The 22739-nt window shown below is 43.8% G+C and overlaps 1 protein-coding gene across 1 annotated transcript in view; it reads right to left on the bottom strand.

Annotated features, from left to right (window-relative positions):
- Positions 1-1226: 1226 nt before the first annotated feature.
- LOC139423215 (roundabout homolog 3-like) overlaps positions 1227-22739 on the bottom strand; it is a 104982-nt gene continuing 83469 nt past the window's right edge. Inside the window, exons 10-26 of the mRNA XM_071174971.1 lie at positions 22462-22630; positions 18166-18332; positions 17780-17901; positions 17373-17589; positions 14992-15116; positions 14412-14589; positions 13746-13970; positions 13052-13091; positions 12777-12916; positions 12114-12401; positions 10575-10725; positions 8383-8607; positions 7879-8075; positions 7165-7281; positions 4926-5111; positions 4370-4526; positions 1227-1986 (exon numbers count right to left, since the gene is read on the bottom strand). Of these exons, the coding sequence (XP_071031072.1) occupies positions 1980-1986; positions 4370-4526; positions 4926-5111; positions 7165-7281; positions 7879-8075; positions 8383-8607; positions 10575-10725; positions 12114-12401; positions 12777-12916; positions 13052-13091; positions 13746-13970; positions 14412-14589; positions 14992-15116; positions 17373-17589; positions 17780-17901; positions 18166-18332; positions 22462-22630 (2711 nt within the window). The 3' untranslated portion in view covers positions 1227-1979. The remainder of the gene's footprint in view (positions 1987-4369; positions 4527-4925; positions 5112-7164; positions 7282-7878; positions 8076-8382; positions 8608-10574; positions 10726-12113; positions 12402-12776; positions 12917-13051; positions 13092-13745; positions 13971-14411; positions 14590-14991; positions 15117-17372; positions 17590-17779; positions 17902-18165; positions 18333-22461; positions 22631-22739) is intronic.

Genomic DNA, 22739 nt, shown 5'->3' with positions numbered 1-22739 from the left:
AACACAAGAGAAGCAGCTGTGCTGATTGCGCTCTATCAGCTGTGCGTGCTCTATTCAATCATAGCAGCAGACAGTGAGACAGACATCCCATTAAGCAGTGCCTCAGACCTCAGATTCCTTATGAAACACTGCCAGACAGACACACTCTGGTAATAGAGAGTGAGAAAGTTGTAAACAAATAAATAGCACTGAAGCACACACGTCGCCACTCGCCAATGACTTAGTAAGTTTATTGTGGACCAGCTGCTCAATGTGCCTGCTAGCTACCACTTGCTAGCTTCATTGACAAACACAAAGTTAGCTAGCTAGAAAGTGATTTCGGCACTGGTGAACAGCATGTAGCTTGTGCTTTACAGTATTTGCGATAGTTTGACAGCTTGCAGATGTAGACATGTTATTGTGCCAAGAAATCAGTCCTAAGCGTGCAGCCAGACTTTCCTGACTGGATAGACTGTGTGAAGTGCACTGACAAGTTTTTCAGGCAAATCATTTTACTTGAGAAATACTGCACTAAATACCTTAGCTAGATGTGAAATTGCGCGACTAAGACCTCAGAAGAAACATCTAAATTAATGACAGATTTCCTGATTCATCTTAGATGAATTCTGACTATTTTAATGAAGTGGCTATTTTGTTGTTACAGTGACTCAGAATGGTCAAAGAAAAGTACCTGCCAGGGTATGATATACAAACATAACCACAGGTGATCCATTATGTTGATCAAATACTCAAGCGGCTGCTCTAACAATGAAAACAAATGTCTTCAAAAATGGAAGGCAGTCGGGAGAAGGCAAGATCAGGTGGGACCATTCTAGCCAATGAGAGGGCAGATATGGGTGTGAACAACAGGTACAACTCCGATATGAAGTGTATTTTCTCAAAGTTGCCGGGATGTCACGTGTCCTACATATATCAGTACTCGTAACAACCTAAGTACTACGAAACTTACATTCAGTCAAATAAGCCACACATAGCAAATAAGTCACTCATTTTTTTGTTAACCAATCTGCTGGAGAAGACAGCAGATTTTGGGAGCAGTTCTCCCACTCGCTTCGCCTCTTCCTCTCTGACATAGCACACCCACATCAAACCACCCACGTCACACCACACCCCCAAAGACAAGACTCATTTTCCTTCAGTCATGGCTGCTAGCAATTCTTAATGCGCAATCTTCAAAACGAGGCCAAATCAGGAAGTGCAGTCACCCTGTAAAGTAAAAAAGTGTATTTATTGTTCAACAAATGTATTTTATTGTATTTTTACAAAACAACAAGACTACCAAAAAGTTAGTCGACAGAACAGGTCTTTTTTTAACAGAATACGCAAGTCATCGCACAATTGCAGCAACACTCAAAAAGTGACGGTTACAATCTTTTCACAACAAGCTTTCTCTGTAAAAAAAAAAAAAAATCTAACGTAGAAAAGAACAACATTCTCATCGGACGACAGGCGATAGGGATCCAAAGACGACAGAGAAGACAGGCAGAGGCGTCCTGAGAGAACGACGAACCCCTGCAGTTTTATCTGTCCGGCCGGCTGCCTGACAACACACATTGTGCTCCATATTTTTTGTTGTTTCTCCGCCACAACAAGTGCAATAGCCTTTATGCTTCTCGAAACGGTATGCATTTCTACAAAAAGAGGTTGGCACATTCAAGACATTAAAGGTTTATAATAATGGACCTTTTTTTCATTATAAATACAATATACTTTTTCTATCCCTGTATCCAGAACCCACGTAAAAACAGTACAGAGATGGCTATTTACAAATGAATGCGGGTTGAGCCCAAAAGTCATAAATAATCATAATAATAGCAAAAAAAAGAATGAAAGTCCGTTCTTCTTCCATTGTTCCTTAGAATGTGATCATATTCTTTATTTTGTAGCTGTTTGCGTCGATGGAAAAAAAAAAAGAAAATGGGAGGCATCAAAGGAACGTGTTTTGTTTCTACGTGAGAATGTTCCTGTCTCCGCTTATCTCATTTCCTGAAAAAGACAGACAAATGTGTCAGAAAACAATGTGAAAAAAGGAACAAAAAGCAGAAAGCCAAGGCTTGTTTATTATCTGCACATAACAGGTAGGAGCTCTCACAAAGCATGTGTTGAGGATGATTCTCATAAATCACAAAGGTCGTCTACATCACTTGATTTAAATACAACAAAATGCATTTGATTTGTCAATTCATTTTCAAAACGGAAACCAGCTATACAACTAAATCAGAGGAGCTTAACAACCCAGGTGGCTAAATTATAAACTATAAAATGTTGGAATAAAACCCAAAGTTGTACTAATAACCATAGAGCTGAAGAGGGTTGTTAGAAACATTCTATCTCACTGTAACCCAAAACGCTGGTCAACCGCCCTATGGGAGCAGCTCTTGTTCGTCCTTCATTGACTACTTGACTAATCTTTGAGGGATTGGCTGTTAAACAAGGAAGTCAAGATCTGAGGGAGTCACACAAAACACAAAAAGAAAGTAAAGACCCTTGCCCCTACCCCCCCATTCAAACAAAGCCCCCCATTCACCCGCTCTGTCCAAGTGGAAAGATAACGCTCAGCACCGTGACAGGAGAGGGGTAACACGAAACTGTCTCCCCAGTGAAACACACAGCCCGTCTATTGTAAGGCCCTGGCTTTAATGTTCCTGGTGGAGCACGAAGGGAAGTGGAGATGAGGGGGGCATCAGAGTGAGTTCCTGGGTCGTCCACAGGGGGTGCAGGTCAAAGGGGAACGACCTATCGTTGGGTCACCGATCGCCTGAGAACCAGCAGATCTGTAGGACAGTGTCTGGACCGACAGAGCCAATTCTGCACCTAATAAACGAGGTCATCTAGTACAAATTGGCTGAAGCTCTACTGAGAATAGCCCAGCTGAATGAATGACAAAGCTAGACATGGTGATAGGTTGGTAGATGCTGTATATTTTATATTAGGCATACATTAAGATACTTAATACTACAATATTACCAATTTTCTGTTTAGATCGAGGTACAATGGTCGCAACAGTGGCAGTTGAAAGCTAGTAGAACAGTGTAAGTTACCACTGGGAATCACCATGGGCACACAGAGCAAATGCAATGTACCATTAAGTGGTTATACAGTAGTTTGACTACTAAAGTCATTTTTGAAAAGATGTCTAAATGTTGTTGTGGTTGTTTCTTTTCTAGTCTTTTTTAGCCCGAGGGACATACTACACAGCTTGTACCCACTTAAAAGGCCTTCTACCCCCTCACTAGGGAGCCTGCGCAGAGTGCACTTAAAGCAGCGATCCCACAAATAAGTTGTACCCTCAGTGCACTACAGAGGGAGAGTGGGGTGGGGGGGAGGGCTGAGTTTAACATTATCCCACACTGTGCAGGGGATTTTGTGTTCTGTGTGTGTGCGTGCATGCATACTTTTTTATGGCGAGAGAAATCATTTGTGAGTGTGTGTTTTATAGAGCGAAATATAGTATTTGTCAGCAATAGTAGATATCTATAAGCATGACAGGGCTTGTCGTTTTGCTCAGTTATCCCTCATGTCAGCATTTCCATGCTAGTGAATGATTATTTACACACATATGAAACGAGCACTGAACCATAAACAATTTAACTGTTATATTATCTATGCTCTGAACTGTGTACAGAAACGGAATACATTTGCTGGATGCTGATCTGTACTTTGTTTTATTGACAAAGACCAGCGCATGGTAAAGGGGCACACTTGAATGAATTGATGTATATATTTTCATAGTACATGGTCTACGAAGGCTGCAACATTTTTGGCCTTGTGAAATACAGTGGCTGCAGGGAAAGATCTTGAGCTGACACTCGTTAACTAGTGAACTTTTTAAAAGAGGCCAGTGGGCAAAGAGTTGCCTATAGTATGCATAAGCTGGAAGTAGAAGCCTAAGTGTTGTTGTCCATTAATTTACTCCAATTAGTTGAGGGATGATAGGGTTAGGGGACAATAATAAAGGAAAATATATTTAAAAATATATATATGGGGGATTGGAAATTATGCGGGCAATTACATTGACAGAAACCACAATCTATTTACAATATTAAAGCTAAACTATTTTTTTTTTTAAAGAGTTGCCTATCCCAGTCTTAGCTAAAACACAAAACATGACATTACCCTAGGTCACCTCATCTGTAGTATATCTCTTCTCAGCCCCCAAATAACCCCTGAACACCAGTAGACATTGTAGCTCCCAAGAACTAGAACCCACCATGGTCCCCTTCTATTACCACTATTACCACTATTACCACTATTACCACAACCGTAGTGTCTCTTCTTGCCCCCCTGATATGAATAGCTCAACTAAATGCCAGAGAAGAGAAAACAGCAGATATTGTGGCTGCCAAGAACCAGAGAAACCTTGTATCACCTCCGCTCCTCGTTGCATTTCCTGCCCGGGCAGTGACCCCCTCGTGACCCTGTGGAGCCCCGCGATGAGGAGCTTCCTGTGGTGGAGCAGTTGCTGGACATATGACCCCCCCGCCCCGCCAGGTAGCTGGGTTTGCCATATGAGATCAGGTCCTCATCTGTGGAGGAGATGGGATTGGGTGAGAGGGGAGAGTTAGGGTCAGGGATCAGAGATGTACATGTTAGAAATGGAGAGTAAGAGAAATGGCTATGTTCTACTGATAAGAGGATCTTGTAGGATGGAGGGAGTACTAAGTCGTGAGTTTTGAATGGATGGATTTGTGAATTGAAATGTATTCAAATGTTAGTGTGTGTGAGAGAACGTGTTCATGAGCATGATTTATTTATGTATTATTATTATTTGTGTGAATGAGTATTTTCCAGGTGAATGAGTGACTGTGTTTGGGTGCGAGTACTAATAGGCTACTGCAAAGGCTCTGGCTGTGCTTGTGAGTGTGTTGTGAATATGAGACTGAGCATGTGTGTGAACACCACACTTCAGTATCTGCACCACTCACCGTCTTGGCGTCGCTGTCCCGATCCCTTCCTGTTGGGAGTGCTCCGCTCTCCTTCTTTCCTCTCCATGGAGGACAAGGTCCCGGGCCCCCCCTCTCTGTCCAGGGACGTGTTGCCACATTCTACAGTCCCTGCTGGGCCCCGAACTGCTCCGTTCTCTGGAGGTGGCTCTGGTGGAGGGGGGAGGTCTGGAGGAGAAGACAGACAAGGACAACAGGGTTAGGGTTACACTGCAATGGAAGAACAGTACATACTGTATAAGCATATAGGCAAACATACATAATGTAGGCTTTACACACACAGAGATGCTCATGCCCAACACACATTCATTGATTTGTTTGTTCATTCGTCCAAACACATATGCACACACACCCCAACCACGAGATGTTCACTCCCTTACCGTGGGGCAGATGGTATCGGAGCATGAGGTCTGATACCAGACCGTTTCTATCTACAAACCATCAGACTGCTGAACACTAAACTGGACTGACCACTGCACCTTAGCAAACATGCACTCACTCATGCACACACCCACACAGACATACACACACACATATACACTACCAGTCAAAAGTTTGGACACACATACTCATTCAAGGGTTTTTCTTTATTTTTTACTATTTTCTACATTGTAGAATAATAGTGAAGACATGAAAACTATGAAATAACACATATGGAATCATGTAGCAACCAAAAAAGTGTTAAACAAATCAAAATATATTTTAGATTTTAGATTCTTCAAAGTAGCCACCTTTTGCCTTGATGACAGCTTTGCACACTCTTGGGATTCTCTCAACCAGCTTCATGAGAAATGCTTTTCTAACAGTCTTGAAAGAGTTCACACATATGCTGAGCACTTGTTGGCTCCTTTTCCTTTACTCTGCGGTCCAACTCATCACAAACCATCTTAATTGGGTTGAGGTTGGGTGATTGTGGAGGCCAGGTCATCTGATGCAGCACTCCATAACTCTCCTACTTGGTCAAATAGCTCTTACACAGCCTGGAGGTGTGTTTTGGGCCATTGTCCTGTTGAAAAACAAATGATGGTTCCACTAAGTGCAAACCAGATGGGATGGTGTATCGCTGCAGAATGCTGTGTTAGCAAAGCTGGTTAAGTGTGCCTTGAATTCTAAATAAATCACAGACAGTGTCATCAGCAAAGCACCCCCACACCTCCTCCATGCTTCATGGTGGGAACCACACATGCAGAGATAATCCGTGTCACAAAAACACAGTGGTTGGAACCAAAAATCTCAAATTTGGACTCATCAAACCAAAGTTCAGATTTCCACCGGTCTAATGTCCATTACTCGTGTTTCTTGGCCCAAACAAGTCTATTCTTATTGGTGTCCTTTAGTAGTGGTTTCTTTGCAGCAATTCAACCATAAAGGCCTGATTCTAGCAGTCTCCTCTGAACAGTTGTTGTTGAGATGTGTCTGTTATGTGACTGCAATCTGAGGTGCAGATAACTCTAATGAACTTATCCTCTGCAGCGGTCTTCATGAGAGCCAGTTTCATCATTGCGCTTGATGGTTTTTGCGATTGCACTTGAAACGTTCAAAGTGTTAGAAATGTTCCGCATTGACTGACCTTCATGTCTTAAAAGTAATGATGGACTGTCGTTTCTCTTTGCTTATTTGTGTTGTTCTTGCCATAATATGGACTTGGTCTTTACCAAATATCTGCTGTATACCACTCCTACCTTGTCACAACACAACTGATTGGCTCAAGAAGGAAAGAAATTGACTTTTAACAAGGCACAGATGTTAATTTAAATGCATTCCAGGTGACTACCTCATATTTCTGGTTGAGAGAATGCGAAGAGTGTGCAAAGCTGTCATCAAGACAAAGGGTGGATAATTTGAAGAATCTAAAATCTAAAATACATTTAGATTTGTTTAACACTTTTTTGGTTACTACATGATCCCATATGTGGTATTTCATAGTTTTGATGTTTTCACTATTATTCTACAAAGTAGACAATAGTAAAAATAAAGAAAAACCCTTGAATGAGTAGGTGTCACAACTTTTGACCGGTAGTGTACATTCATGCTACACACACCTCACAACTGCTGCTACCACACTCTTATTTTGATTGTTAATAACTCCACATTTGAAACACTTGGCTGCCAATCACCCCTTCCCCAATACATGTGTAAATATTGGACTATAAATTGTGTCTTCCTGTGTTATACTTCTATTCTACTGAGCCATTTATTTAATTACACTTGAAACACTAACCTCCTTGGTTCAGCACCTCTCTTCTGTAAGCGCCGCCCTTGGAGGTCTTCTTTTTCACTCGCGACTTCTGGCCAGGGGGAGCCTGTGTGTTGTCTGCTGGGGATGGCAGAGCTCTTACTGTAGGTCAGCCAGAGAGAAATAAAAAATGACTAATAGGTCATGAGGTTATGGGTCCTATGAATCACTGTACATGGACAACATTGCAAATAACAACATTGCAATGTTTTATGTAATTCCAGCTCTTTGTTTAGGTATTAAGAATTACATACTGAACATAAATGTAAATCATTTTCTGTTAATGATGTGTGTGCGCACGTGCATGTGTGTGTGCGTGCATGTAAGTACAGATAGTGTATCTTAATTTGACCCAGTATCTCACCCAGGAAAATAATCCTGCAGCAACAGGAAATGTGAATTATTATCTGGATTATAGCATTTTTTTGTACGGGTCGATACATTTTTCTTTGTGACAAATCAAGTATGATATTTTAAAGTGGAAATTGCTCAGTTTAGAAGCCTTTTTAAACCTTGAATACACTACAAGTTTGCATTTCCTGCTGGGAAGGAACATTTCTGCAACAACAGGTGATTCAATTAGGATACAGCACCTGTATGGGTTTGTTTGCCCACTGTTCCCTTTCCATGTGTAAAAGCACATCTGTGTGTGGTGCATTCACTCGTGTGAGTTTGTGCAGAGCGGTAAGCATCACTGACCAGGTGTGGTGGAGCTGATATTGTCGACACTCAGCGTTTCCCCCTCAGTGAAGTCACGTCGATGATTCGAGCCATTGCGGAGCGGTGTGCCCCCCTCGGTGTCCTCACTGTGCTGCTGGGCTGAGAGGTTAGGGTTGGACTGGGTGAAGGAAGGGCTGGGCGCCCGGGGCACTGGGACGGGACCACAAGGTAACCTACTGCAAAATGGCAAAGAAAGAGAGGGTGCTTAGCAATAGCAATTACATACCTTTATTATGTTACACATTTGAACTATTGTTTTGTTCATTTGAGGGAGAGATTCTACTGCAAATATCAAGTATTGTGCTATCTGTTGTTAATGGCATTGGGCAATTACCATACCAAAGCATTCATTGCTTTATTAATCTGTGTTATTACCATTTTATTCATCTGAAAAAGAGAGTCTTCAATGCTATCACCATTAGTATGGCTACAGTGTCTACCTGTACATACATGATGTGACATTTAGAATTTGTCGTGTCATACCGTGCTAGCTGCTGCCCGTCATGGTGGTGAAGGTGTGCTGTGTCGTGGGGTGGATGGTGGCTCTCCTCTCGGGGCGATGGCGTGAGTGTAGCAGTGGACTGGTGACTGTAGGAAGTGGTGGGGGACGAGACACCACCCCTGAGGGGAGGGGCGGGACCATCCTCACAACCCTCGGTCAGATAGGTCCTGTCTGGAAGGGGCGGGCACCACTCTTCCTCATCAGACCTGGGAAGGAGGAGAGGGTCACTTTTTCCATGAGTTCACTTTAAACAGAGTAGGATGCCGTGGCCCCTAGGAACACTGATCTATTGTCCGTTTTGCATTATCCCTTTTAATGGATTGGGGAGGATAAACTGTTCCTAGATCTGTGCCTAAGGGCAACTTCTACCTGGAGCATTATAAAACAGTCACCGCTTGTGCAGTTGGTGCTATGGAGCAGTAGGTAGCTCGATCATAACACATTCACAATGGTGGCCCTCCCTCTTTAGTTCATAACGCTTACAACATTGGTCTGTAGCGTATTGATTTCCATTGCTCTACAGCGCCGTTAGACAGCCTCCCTATGGGTCTGTTGAGCGCCATATCTGGCAAGATCAGGGTGTGCATGGAATCACTTAAAGGGTGCTTTCATACATTTGTGTTTGGTAGAGAGGTATGTGTGGAGAGAGGGCTCTGTGCCTGCACCTGTGTGGGTGTGCTATGTGTGTGTGTATGTGTCATAGGTGTGTGTGTGTGTGTGTGTGTGTGTGTGTGTGTGTGTGTGTGTGTGTGTGTGTGTGTGTGTGTGTGTGTGTGTGTGTGTGTGTGTGTGTGTGTGTGTGTGTGTGTGTGTGTGTGTGTGTGATGTGTGTGTGTGTGATATGTGTGTGTGTCATATGTGTGTGTGTCATATGTGTGTGTGTGTGTGTGTGTCATATGTGTGTGTGTGTGTGTGTCATATGTGTGTGTATGTGTCATATGTGTGTGTGTGTGTCATATGTGTGTGTGTGTGTGTGTGTGTGTGCATGTATGTGTCATATGTGTGTGTGTGTGTGCGTACATGCGTATGTGTACACCATGGAGGAAATGGGCAAGATCAGGGAGTTAGCTAGCTGTTATAAGGCCAACGTTCCTCTCAGCTAGCCACAGGGGCTAACTCAAAGGTTAACGACATTAACTGAGGTTCATCACCAATTTCTGCTAACAGCTAACAGCTGCAGGGGGCTAGGTGGGGTGGTGCATGAGAAAACTGCTGAATGATTATTTTGTTCTGGTGACCCGGAGAGTAGAACATGAGAAGGGGAACGGGCTAAAGTAGGCTAATGTTATTAGCTAACAGGGTCAATGAATGAGATAGGGTTGAGACTTGGGAATAGTGGCTAAATTGCTAACTGCTTGGCTAGAGCCAATATAATCCACAGTAGCTTTCAGAAATGGTTAGAGGTAGAAGTTCGTAAGCCTCATGCCTGCTTCAGTTGAGTTGCTAGCCTAGCCTATTCGAGGGGAATGATTGGCAGGAGCGATAACTGAATGGTCCCCTTGCCAAACCTCCATGAATACCGACAATATTGTGGTTTATAAAGTGTGGGTGTGTATTAATTTTGCATGTGGAATGTGGTTCAGCAGGGAGCTGGAAGAAAAGGTGCGTTGAGGTCCAGAGCTAGCAGGGGGTTAACAGAGAGAGAGACCAAAGGTGAGTCTGTCCTGTCAGGCAGAGGCAACATTAGGCTAACATAAATAATCTCCACACAAAACCCTGGCCTATAACTATGTGTTAGTGGGGACTGAGAGTGCAGAGACAAGGGCCAGGAGAAAAATAGGAAGTCAGAGGCCCATATGTCTATAGGACAGTATAGTAAGTATCCTTCCACGAGCCTGAATGGTTCATAGGAGCACGAGCTCCAGCTTCTGTAGCATGAGGCTGCTTGATCTACAAGTACACCCTCTGGACAGGAAACTAGTCTATCGCAGGGCCTTACCCCTAATCTATCTCCTTAATGCTGAGTGCCAAGCAGAGACGCATCAGGTCCTACAAAGAGTGTTCAGAGGTTATATAAGAGATCTACCATACCTTAATCAATTAATATTTCCTTCAAGTTAGCAAGAAGATGGTGTACACATCGGTGTGTGTTGTGCCAGGTAGCAGCATAAGTGTGTGTGTGTACATGGTCATGTATATGTGTGTGTGTGTGTGTGTGTGTGTGTGTGCTTACCCTAGCTCCATGTCCTCATGGTCATCTATGGGCAAATCCTCCACCACACACTGCTCCAGCTCCCCAAAGGAGGGAGGCGCTGGCAGGGCTTCAGTCCAGTTCATAGAGGGGGTTTTCACCGCCTTGCCCATGGACTTCTGCTTGGGTTTACCTGCACATAGACACACAAAGAGATGTTTTAGTTCTGTATAGTGGGAAAACTTGGTCCTACGGTCCTCTAAATACATGTTAATACACTTGAAAAGGGTATACATGTATGTCACAAACATAACTAAAGGTTCCCTTGTAAATTTTGGAGGCATGAATTTTGGAGGCATGAATCAGTGTTCTTGAAAAAGAAAAGAAGAGCCACAGACTCAAGGAGTTCAGATGCAAAAATGTAATAACCAACGTTTCGACAGCCAAGCTGTCTTCATCAGGGTGTAATGACAAACACAGCGGGTCACTAATTTACATAGAGTTTGAAAGGACACACACAGGTGTCTGTAATCATGGCCAGCTGTGGCTTTATTTCATTGGTTGATTTACAGATATAATTAGAACATATAAAAAAAACATGCAATCATAGAGACAATTTGGCTACATAGGCATAGTAACATTATATACAATGCGTAGCAAAACCACGTACTCCACTAAGGCAGATTTTTCTATTATAACTTGTCCTTGTGGTAAAATAACTATGTGGGAAAAACGAAGCGCAAACTAAAAGTAAGAATCTCTGCGCATCGTAGCACCAGTAGGTGCAAAATCTTTACGTACCCAGTTGCGGCCCACTTTTTGGAAGCAAACCACTATTTCATCCCTTCGCTATATCGGCATCGAACACGTCACCCTCCTTAGAAGAGGGGGTTGACCTTTAAAATGTATTGTGAAAACGAGTGGCCGTCTGGATCTTTAATTTAAAGACCCTTGCTCCCTTTGGTCTCAATGTAAAGTCTGATATGAAGCCATTCTTGTGATTATTGTTTTTGATATCCATTGTACAACATTTATTAATCAACCAAAGAAATAAAGCCACAGCCGGCCATGATTACAGACACCTGTGTGTGTCCTTTCAAGCTCTATATAAACTAGTGACCCGTAGTGTTTGTCATTATACCCTCGCTTTGTTGGTGAAGGGCTTGTAAGTAAGCATTTCACTGTAAGGTCTACACCTATTGTATTCGGCGCATGTGATAAATACAATTTGATTTGAAGACAGCTTGGCTGTCGAAACGTTGTTTTTAAATGATTGTATCTGAGCTCCTATAGTGTGCGGCTCTCCTTTTCTTTTTCAAGTGTTCTACTCCGCTAACCAGGTGTGCGTTTCTTCCGCCTCCAGATGAATCAGTGTTACACATATTTAGAGTAGGTTAGCTACCGCTACGTCTCTTGTTGCTAGCTAGTAGGTACCATAATGCTGTTCTATGGCTCCAAAAATGTCAAAGTGACTCCAGTTATTATATTTAACTTGGTCTTTTTTTGTAAATGTTGCTTGGGGTTCTTGGTGCCCCAACTTGAATCATACCATGGGAAACACGATCTTAAACGTAGTCTTACCACTGTCCGTCCTGCAGCGGTCGGGTTGGGCGTACTGGGAGGAAGGTCCGGCGGGCTGGGTGATCCAGTGGCCGCCATCTTGCTCTGTGGGGCTGTGAGACCCCTGGAGTGCCTGGTTGGTGAAGGGCATGATTGGAGTGCTGGCGTAGGGCGTGGTGGAGGAGTAGGGGCTGTTAAAGCTGCGGAGGTCCTCGGCGGTGGGGTCGATGGTGCTGTAGATAGGGCCTTCGGTGGAATCGCCCGTGCTGTACTTCTCTGTCTGGTTCAGGTAGTTGGATATGCCCGCTTCTGGTGCCGAGGGCGGGTCAGAGGTGAGAGGTCAGATTCTAGTGAGAGGTCATCTTTTGTCATTTGATTTATGGTATTTCTAGATATTTAACTGCAGAGTTAGTGTCAAAGTTGTTATGTGAGCTACAGTTACCATGACATATGCAGCTTACACTATTTTCTCAAACCCATTGGATGAGAAAGCCAGAGGTCCCTCCCCTCTGACCTTCTTCTCCAATGGGTTTTCACAAGGAGGCAAGGATTGAGAAGAGAGGACGCAAGGAGTATGCAATTGAAATTCTCCCTGAGACTACACAAAAGGCATCGTAGAGATAATCCCTGGATGTGTACAAAACAAACTGACCGCTGTGAGCAGGATCATGCTGTGTCTCATACCATTGTAGTATCTCTCTGCAGTGTCATGTTTGGAGGTGCAGCAGTTGACGGCCTCTTTGCCACTATGGACCAGGTTGGTGGTGGGCCATGAGTCTGCCAGCCACGGGTAATTGCCCATGTTGCCACCCAGCATGCCAGGCCTAAACATAATAAAAACACACACTATGATCATACCTGATGCCAATCCACAACTTGGTTCTCATCACTTTACTAAAAGAAGACTAGTAATAAGAATGGGAAAGTCTCCTTGAAATAACATAAACAGGGATCCTTACCTTCCATTGAGTCCAGATGCCTCTCCATGTGGAAAGCCAACTGCAGAAAAAAAAGGAAATATGCATTCAGGTGTGAATGGAAAGGTCAAATACAGTAAAGCATGAGTGGTGGCCATAATGTCATATGGTACAGTTGCACTCTAATATATTGGCACACGTGCACGTTACTATTTTTTAATTAACAAAGCTTTTGGTGTTCACACGTGTATTGATTTATAACGGCACAGGACCAAGAAACTTCACTTCAGAAGAATTCTAATGAATTTGGTTGGAGGCAGGTGATTCTCGTTCACTGTGTGTAATTTATCTCACCTGTAGTAGGTAGCAGGTGCCTACAGGGTAAACAAAGCCATTCAACCAGTTTTGAAAAGAGAAAAGAGAACATTCTGCTCCATTGCACTGATACCCACAGAAGTTCAGGCATTAGCTCGGGAAACAACCTCTACCTTCCTTCATACTGGACACAGAGACATAGAATTGGTATCCAAAAGTTCATCTGACTCTGGGGAAGTAGATAAAGGGCCTCATTGCCAAAATCCTGAAGTATTTTAAGTTAAAATAGCAGCCTATTGTAAAGTGCAGTAGAATACTTGATATGGTAAGGTTGGTTATTTTACAACATGCTTCTTTGATAAGTGGTTAAGTAACAATAAGTGTTGTATAAAGAGTGCATAAAATAAAGTGTGTTAAGTACCTGCAGGCGTGTAGTTGAACGATGCGGTATAGTGACTCAGCTCCTTTCTCTTCTTGCGGCGGCAGTAGATCCACACACTGAAACCCATGAGGATGACCCAGCAGGCCCCGCCGATCCCAGCGATGAACGCCGGCTGCTTCACCACATCAGTGATCTGCTCGGCCAGGCTCACGCTGCCTTCATCACTGTCCTCGCTGGGCACTGAAGGTGCCTCCGCTGGCAGCTCTGAGGGAGAGCGGCAAGTAAGTAAGGAGATTGATTGATATTTCGATTTTCAGATATTTCGATTTTCAGACAACTTTTGCCATGTAAGTACTGTATTATAACCATCATTTTCCAAGTAGTACTGCATGGTTTGAGTACTGTGTATGACAAAATGGTATATGTTATAAACCAAATGACGAATGGCAAAACATTTAATCTTCCACACCTCAGAACTGTATGTAAAGTTAGAATCATGCTTGTTGGCCTCAACATTTGATTCTAAGTTGTACACAGACTCTAAGCATGCTTAACACATGCATATGACGCTGCTGTTACACTTAACAATAATTTCAGTCATTTTTGCTTCCCTTATTACAGTTCCGCTCAATCTTATACTATATCCTTGATATGCCGGAACTGAAATGACTAATTCTGCTAGCTTGTGGTTCTGCGGGGACTCACTAATGAGGATGGACACAGGCTGGCTGTGGGTGCCCACTCCGGCGCTGGTCACTGCTGCCACCTCCACCTGGTACAGAATGCCTGGCAGCAGCCCCTTGAGCACAGTGGAGAGGAAGGTGCCATCTACGGTGGTGTTGATGTGGTAGCGGGTCTGGGTGTCGTTGCCTACACACCACACCTGTTATTGTTGGTTGGAGGATGGTGAGTTGGTGTAAGAGATGGAAGATGTCAAATTTACAGTGTCCATTTTAGCACTGCCTGTTGTGACTTTGAGGCAGTCCTAATATGGACATGATTTATTTTCCAGTCCTGTTTGAGCTGGTGTTTACATGGTATTTAGTTATTTAGTAAATAAAAACATATTTGGTACTTGCTTTAAAAAATGTAAAACAATTCATAGCTACTCCTTATTTCCAATGACTTGTTTTAATGAATCCAAAATAAATCATTGTAATTATGTAACTATTATTATTATATTTTTTATTTTACCATGTTATTTCTAAGTAAATACCACCCATATGGATGGTTGTCATTGGATTGATCCAATCATGATATGTCGTTTCTGGTTCAGTCATCCTACCTTGTACTCCTGGATGATTCCATTCTGCATCTCGGCGGGGGGAGGCTCCCAGGAGACACTAATGCTGGAGCTGTTGCTCAGCTTCACTGTAACCACGGTGACTGCTTTGGGAGGGGCACTCGGGACTGCAGGGAAAGAGGGAAGATCAAGTTGTGAAAAAACCCAACTCCATGTTGACATAGAAAATATTAAATAGGGGCATTTGGTAAGATAGCGAAAATATGATTAGATTTTGATGAAAATGGCAGACTCCATCAAATGCCATGAAGTGGTTATTGGACTAAACAGTTCTTTGCCTTCATAACAGGATGTGAAGGTCACACAGGTGTTGGGAATTGCAATCCAATTGAGACTGAATTGCTTTTGACTTCACAGAGATGTGACTGCTAGAGGCTCCTTAACAGCTAGCTATTTTTAAAAAGTCAGACCTCAAACTGTTTCTGCTTTGTGCCCTCCAAGATAAATACTAAAAAGGTTCAATTCACCACTTTTTATTTCACCCTTACTTTGCTGGGTAAATTGACTGAGGGCATATTCTCTTTAAAAGCAACGACTGTGTATGACCAATCGATCACCACTTTCAAAACCTTTATTTACAGCTGGAAGTCCCATCGTAAAAAAACTATTTTAAAACCTTGTTACTCACCATTCCCTCCATTATGGACATAGGCTATCTTAAGTACAGTGGGGAGAACAAGTATTTGATACACTGCCGATTTTGCAGGTTTTCCTACTTACAAAGCATGTAGAGGTCTGTACTTTGTATCATTGGTACACTTCAACTGTGAGAGACGGTATCTAAAACAAAAATCCAGAAAATCACATTGTATGATTTTTAAGTAATTAATTTGCATTTTATTGCATGACATAAGTATTTGATCACCTACCAACCAGTAAGAACTCCGGCTCTCACAGACCTGTTAGATTTTCTTTAAGAAGCCCTCCCGTTCTCCACTCATTACCTGCATTAACTGCACCTGTTTAAACTCGTTACCTGTATAAAGGACACCTGTCCACACACTCAATCAAACAGACTCCAACCTCTCCACAATGGCCAAGACCAGAGAGCTGTGTAAGGACATCAGGGATAAATTGTAGACCTGCACGAGGCTGGGATGGGCAACAGGACAATAGGCAAGCAGCTTGGTGAGAAGGCAACAACTGTTTGGCGCAATTATTAGAAAATGGAAGAAGTTCAAGATGACGGTTAATCACCCTCGGTCTGGGGCTCCATGCAAGATCTCACCTCGTGGGGCATCAATGATCATGAGGAAGGTGAGGGATCAGCCCAGAACTACACGGCAGGACCTGGTCAATGACCTGAAGAGAGCTGGGACCACAGTCTCAAAGAAAACCATTAGTAACACACTACGCCGTCATGGATTAAAATCCTGCAGCGCACGCAAGGTCCCCATGCTCAAGCCAGCGCATGTCCAGGTCCGTCTGAAGTTTGCCAATGACCATCTGGATGATCCAGAGGAGGAATGGGAGAAGGTCATGTGGTCTGATGAGACAAAAATAGAGCTTTTTGGTCTAAACTCCACTCGCTGTGTTTGGAGGAAGAAGAAGGATGAGTACAACCCCAAGAACACCATCCCAACCGTGAAGCATGGAGGTGGAAACATTATTATTTTGGGATGCTTATCTGCAAAGGGGACAGGACGACTGCACCGTATTGAGGGGAGGATGGATGGGGCCATGTATCGCGAGATCTTGGCCAACAACCTCCTTCCCTCAGTAAGAGCATTGAAGATGGGTCGTGGCTGGGTCTTTCAGCATGACAACGACCCGAAACACACAGCCAGGGCAACTAAGGAGTGGCTCCATAAGAAGCATCTCAAGGTCCTGGAGTGGCCTAGCCAGTCTCCAGACCTGAACCCAATAGAAAATCTTTGGAGGGAGCTGAAAGTCCGTATTGCCCAGCGACAGCCCCGAAACCTGAAGGATCTGGAGAAGGTCTGTATGGAGGAGTGGGCCAAAATCCCTGCTGCAGTGTGTGCAAACCTGGTCAAGAACTACAGGAAACGTATGATCTCTGTAATTGCAAACAAAGGTTTCTGTACCAAATATTAAGTTCTGCTTTTCTGATGTATCAAATACTTATGTCATGCAATAACATGCAAATTAATTACTTAAAAATCATACAATGTGATTTTCTGGATTTTCATACAATGTGATTTTCAGTTGAAGTGTACCTATGATAAAAAATTACAGACCTCTACATGCTTTGTAAGTAGGAAAACCTGCAAAATCGGCAGTGTATAAAATACTTGTTCTTCCCACTGTATATGCTGTCCATATTAGGACAGCCTCTGTCTCAGCAAGGCTTGTGTCAGTCTCATCTGAAGTGGTCACTATCAGTAGCTTCTAGCCAGTCTTACCTTCCTCTGGTGTTCTGACCAGAAGCAGCCGGCTGTCCATGCCCTGGAACTCGTCGAAATAGGGCCGGATCTTGATCTCGTACTCAGTGCCTCTGAGCAGATCAGCGACCACGGCCAGGCGCTCCGACGGGGCCTTGACATCCTGCAGCTGCCAGGTGCCACCCCTGGGCCGGTAGAGAATCCGGTAGCCCTGAATGTACTGGGACTGACGGTCCACCTGGGGAGGGGAGGAAAAACGACAATTAGACAATTAGAGAAAAGGGAGATACAAATAGATAGATAAGAGATATAGTTCTACTACCCTTGTATACAGTAAAACATCCAATAAAACATTCATAGAGTGTGAGTCCAACCAATAGCCTTTATCCTGTGAAAGATGATATAAACACTCAGGTCAGGGTACTCACCATCCATGATACTTGAACACTGGAGGCAGTGAGTGTGACGGGCTCCTGAAGCTGAACGGCCACCTCTCCCAGCTCTTTCTGGACCTGCCTGTGGTCCACTCCCTGGCCGGTGGGACTTACATCTGCAAATACATCATGAACAAACTTCAAGACACAAAATACTCAGTAAAACGATAGTGGATGCTTAACTCATGTACACACTTGATTGACATAACCTAAATTGTTTTATATGAAGCATGAAGCCTTCAGACCTTCATGCTTTCCTGAAGCAAGTTTTCAAAATGAGAGAACAATTACGTTTTGACTTCCCACACTTGTTTTACACTAACTATCACTCTGGACTTATTTTATTTATTTATTATGTTGTGTCCCTCCTAGGTACTGACCTTGTGTGCGGACGGGCTCAGAGATGGGGCTGGGGTCACTCAGGCCATAAGCGTTGACCGCTCGGACGATGAATAGGTAGATGGTGTTGGGGAAGAGACCACTGACCGTGTGTTTCTCCAACTTGACCAGGTCAGCCACCGTTTGCCATGTACTGCCTGCTGATTGGCTAAAGTAAGAGACCACAGACAAAGATGTCATGTTATTTGTCATTTCCAATTACCTTAGTAAAGTTACTGTGCAAGGCTATTGTTTAATGTTATACTTTACAGAGTATCTTATATTGACAGCTGTTCCTATATTACTCAATAGTGACTATCACTATCTTTTCAAAGAGAATCAAGCTCAGCGGCAAGTGACATGATATCTCTGCATTGGCATGATTGGTTGACAATAGGTGGCGGCGGTACGTCCTGTAATAAACACAAACTTCCTTCACAATAGCTCTGCTCCGCCAAGTGCAATAAATATGAAAGCCCTGATGACTGAGGAGGCTGCTTCACAGTAAATGCTGTACGCCACTTCAGACACAGATTGACGTTTAGGCTGCCCGCAGCAACTCTCTGATTCGGAGGGGTTGGGTTAAATGCGGAAGAGACATTTTGGTTGTGCAACTGACTAGGTAAAACCCTTCGTTAGGTTATTGGCAAAGCATTCCACCAAACATTGCCATGACTCAATAGTGACTACAAACTGTTCCTCAGTCTTTTTTACAGAGAATCAGATAGGAGCCACTAGAATAGCAGAGCCCAGGCTGAAGCTGTTTGCTTAGTCATTAAGTGCTGTGTTCAGCGATGCTTCGCTATCCCCCATGCTCATTTGACGCACTGCGTTCCCGAGCCCAGTGACAGATCCAGGAAATGATGACGGAGCTATTTTTAGCCCACTCAGGTTTTTAGCCACGACGCACCATCAGACCATGCCAGAGCATCTGGTAAATAACAATAACGCCAGCTGTGTGTTTATGACAAGTTTCTTTGTTCGTTTAAAAAAAAAATGTTTGTCATCTTAAATATTCGTGTTTTGCCTTTTAATAAATAAAGTGATAAATCTTGTGAACAATGCATCTAATAAAGGCAGTTCCGTTTGCATTTTCCTCTCCTGCCTGGTCTTCTTTAGATTTGCTGTCACACCTTGTTTATTGTTTACTGGCATAGTTACATGACACCCTCCTCCACCCCTCGTCACTCGCCTTTTCTTATCTTTTCCTCAACCCGTTCTTTTTTCATTTCCCCCTCGGGACCAGTGACTGCTGTAGCAGACGAGTGACTTTATAGCCGACCTGCGCAATTAGGCGCCAGCGATAAAAGCTGTGTGAGCCGTAAATATTCCTCCAGCGGACCGCCCAAAAGTGATAAATCCAAGGTCACTTTGTCCGAGGAGAGGCTGGGAAACTTGGGACACACACAGGAAACACACAAATACACACGTAAATATACACTCTTGCCCCACAAACATGCCAATGGGGGAAAAAACGAGTGTTCCTCACCTCGAATGTCCTATAGAATGGAGAGAGGACAATGGTAAATCTGCCCATCTTCATACAGTAACAACATGTCAGGATACTATGTCCACCTTGTTCTGCACGCATGCACACGCACACGCACACGCACACACACACACACACCCTATCCCCCTGGCCACACCTACCCTTCAACCCCCAAATAACCCCCAGCACCTCAGACAAGGAAATGTTATTCTAAACTAACCTATTCAGTCCCAACAGCAACTCTATAAACAATCAATTTGGGCCACTCGGCACGGTGCTAACTACTGCCCGGGGGGCAAGGTGAGAGAATAGTGATGCAGGGGCTAGTGAGTCAGGATGAGATAGTCCCCACCTAAATGAACAAGGAAGGGGAGGGGGGGCATTTTCTCGTAACACAGTCCGTTCACGTCTGGACCTGCTTTCTCATCCCCTCCTCCCTCCATCCCTCTGCGTCCTATCAGCCCACTGTTAGACCATACTGCACTCGTAACACTGTGTATCTGTGTCTGACCTGCTTCCCCCATCCCTTTATTCCTCCATCCCTCTATATTCGTCTTTCTATCCCTCTGCGTCCTATCAGCCCACTGTGAGACCCATAGGAACCTCTCTCTCAGTAAATAGAGCTAGCCCGGCTCCGCTCAGCGTACAATAGCCCAAGGACTCTGTCTATCTGTCTGTGCCAGCCACAATTGAACACATTACCATTTTAGCTCCACAGAGGTGCACTAAGCTGTGTGTGTGTGTTTGTGTGACGTTTGATGGGGGCTAAAGTCAAAGTGGGGGGCAGCAGGGAGGTTTGGGGAGTGGGTTAGCATGGGCCAGCCTCCAACCTAGCTGAGGTTGATTAGAATGTGAAATGTGTCAGGGTGTCCACAGGGTGTGTGTGTGTGTGTGTGTGTGTGTGTGTGTGTACTGACACCATTAATAAAGGGTGAGGGATGGCTGCCCACAGCAACCTCTGACTAGAAATGGTCCACTCAAACAGACAGTGTGGTGAAGAAGGCGCAATAGTGCCTCTTCAACCTCAGGAGGCTGAAGAAATCTGTCTTGGCCCCTAAGACCCTCACAAACTTTTACAGATACACAACTGAGAGCAGTATCATCGCCTGGTATGGCAACTGCACCGTCCGCAACCGCAGGGCTCTCCAAAGGGTTGTGCGGTCAGCCCAACGCATCACCGGGGGCACACTGCCTGCCCTCCAGGACACGTACAGCCCCCGATGTCACAGGAAGGCCAAAACGATCATCAAGGACATCAACCACCTGAACCACGGCCTGTTCACCCCGCTATCATCCAGAAGGCGAGGTCAGTACAGAGACTGAAAAACAGCTATCTCAAGGCCATCGGACTGTTAAATAGCCATCACTAGCCGGCTACCATCCGGTTACTCAAACCTACACCTCAGAGGCTGCTGCCCCATATACATTGACATGGAACACTAGTCACTTTAATGATGTTTACATACTGCTTTACTCATTTCATATGTATATACTGTATTCTATTCTACTGTATTTTAGTCAATGGCACTCTGACATTACCCGTCCTAATATTTCTAAATTCCGTTCTTTTACTTTTAGAGTTGTGTGTATTGTTGTGAATAGTTAGATACTACTGCACTGTTGGAGCTAGGAACACAAGCATTTCGCTACACTGCTAAATATGTGTATGTGACCAATACAATTAGATTTGATTTGAGAGAGAGCTGGGGGCTGGAGGGGAGAACACTGTGTGTCTGCCAGTGGAGGCTCCTCAGAGGAGGAAAGGGAGGACCATCCTACTCAGTGAATTATATATATTTTTTAAAGAGTTAAGATAAACCTATACCAAATATATTCACATCACCAAATACCTGATTAAAACACACAGTTTTGCAATGAAAGTATACAGTAGTATCAACAGCACCCTCTAGGGTAGCACCATGGTGTAGCCAGAGGACAGTCATTTTCCGTCCTTCTCTGGCTACATTGACTTCAATACAAAACCTAGAAGGCTTGTGCTCCTCATTCCCTTTCATAGACCTACATACATAATGAAGACAACTTCCGGTGGTCATCCTTCAACCAGTCAGAGCTTTGGAAAGTATAAACATGTTGTCCATCCAATCAAAGGATCAGAGAAGGATCCTAGTACTTGTGTGATTTTGCATGTGTGATTTTGAAGTATGGTGAGTTGGTGACATTGTTGGATAGATTGAGATGGTGAATAGTTGAGCATTTTTATATTATTCTATTCAAATTAGTTTCTTCAAACTACAGGAGATGGAGGAGGTAGATTATGTATTTCTTTCTTTGTTTTAAAACTTTTGTTTTGTGTTAAGTTAGTGACATTTATTTGAAATTTTAGTTTTAGTCTAAATTTGACTAATTTGACTAAATGTTACTTAGGTTGCAAGTAGCTAGCTAACTACCGGAGTGCAGTTGTCTCCGCCAGAATGACTAGATTCTTTTGTTGAAGAACCCCTTTCATTGCCCACATCAGATTGAAGCCTCTGAACGCCTCAACTCATATATTACTTCTTAAATGTTTTAGGTTGAAATAAATCTTGTCTTTGACGACTTTTGAAACACGCTTTTTGTCATCTCTGTGCGACCCGGGCCTATACCGTGGGTCCCCCATCCTTCTACGTTTTTCAAGTCACCAGTATGTGCAAGTGTGTCTTTAGATGTTATGTGTTACTTCAACCCCCTCTCTCCAAAAATGTAGCATGACTAGAGATGAAATATCTGTCTTCCTGTCTGTTCTACAGAATGCACCACGAGGTTGAGCCCTATTGAACGTGGTCCAACTCCTACTGTCCACTCCGCTCACCTGAAGGCCTCGATGATGTATGAGGTGACGGCGGCGCCTCCCTCGTGGGCGTTGGGCTGCCAGGTGAGGGTGACACTGTTGCGCGTCACGTCGGTCACCACAGGCTTCTGGGGCGGTCCTGGCAGCTGGAAAGGTTCTGATGCCTGGGGGACAGACGAACCTCCACTCTCTGAAAATCACAATAAAATCAAATGAAGTGAAGTGCATTTAAAAATAAACAGAGACAGAGGATGAGAGGTTAGCTGGATGGTAGTGGATCTCCTATGTATAGTGGTAGT

Source organism: Oncorhynchus clarkii, chromosome 12 (genome assembly GCF_045791955.1).
Source record: "Oncorhynchus clarkii lewisi isolate Uvic-CL-2024 chromosome 12, UVic_Ocla_1.0, whole genome shotgun sequence".
Classification (NCBI taxonomy): Eukaryota; Metazoa; Chordata; class Actinopteri; order Salmoniformes; family Salmonidae; genus Oncorhynchus; species Oncorhynchus clarkii.
This window is presented reverse-complemented; position numbering and strand designations above follow the sequence as displayed.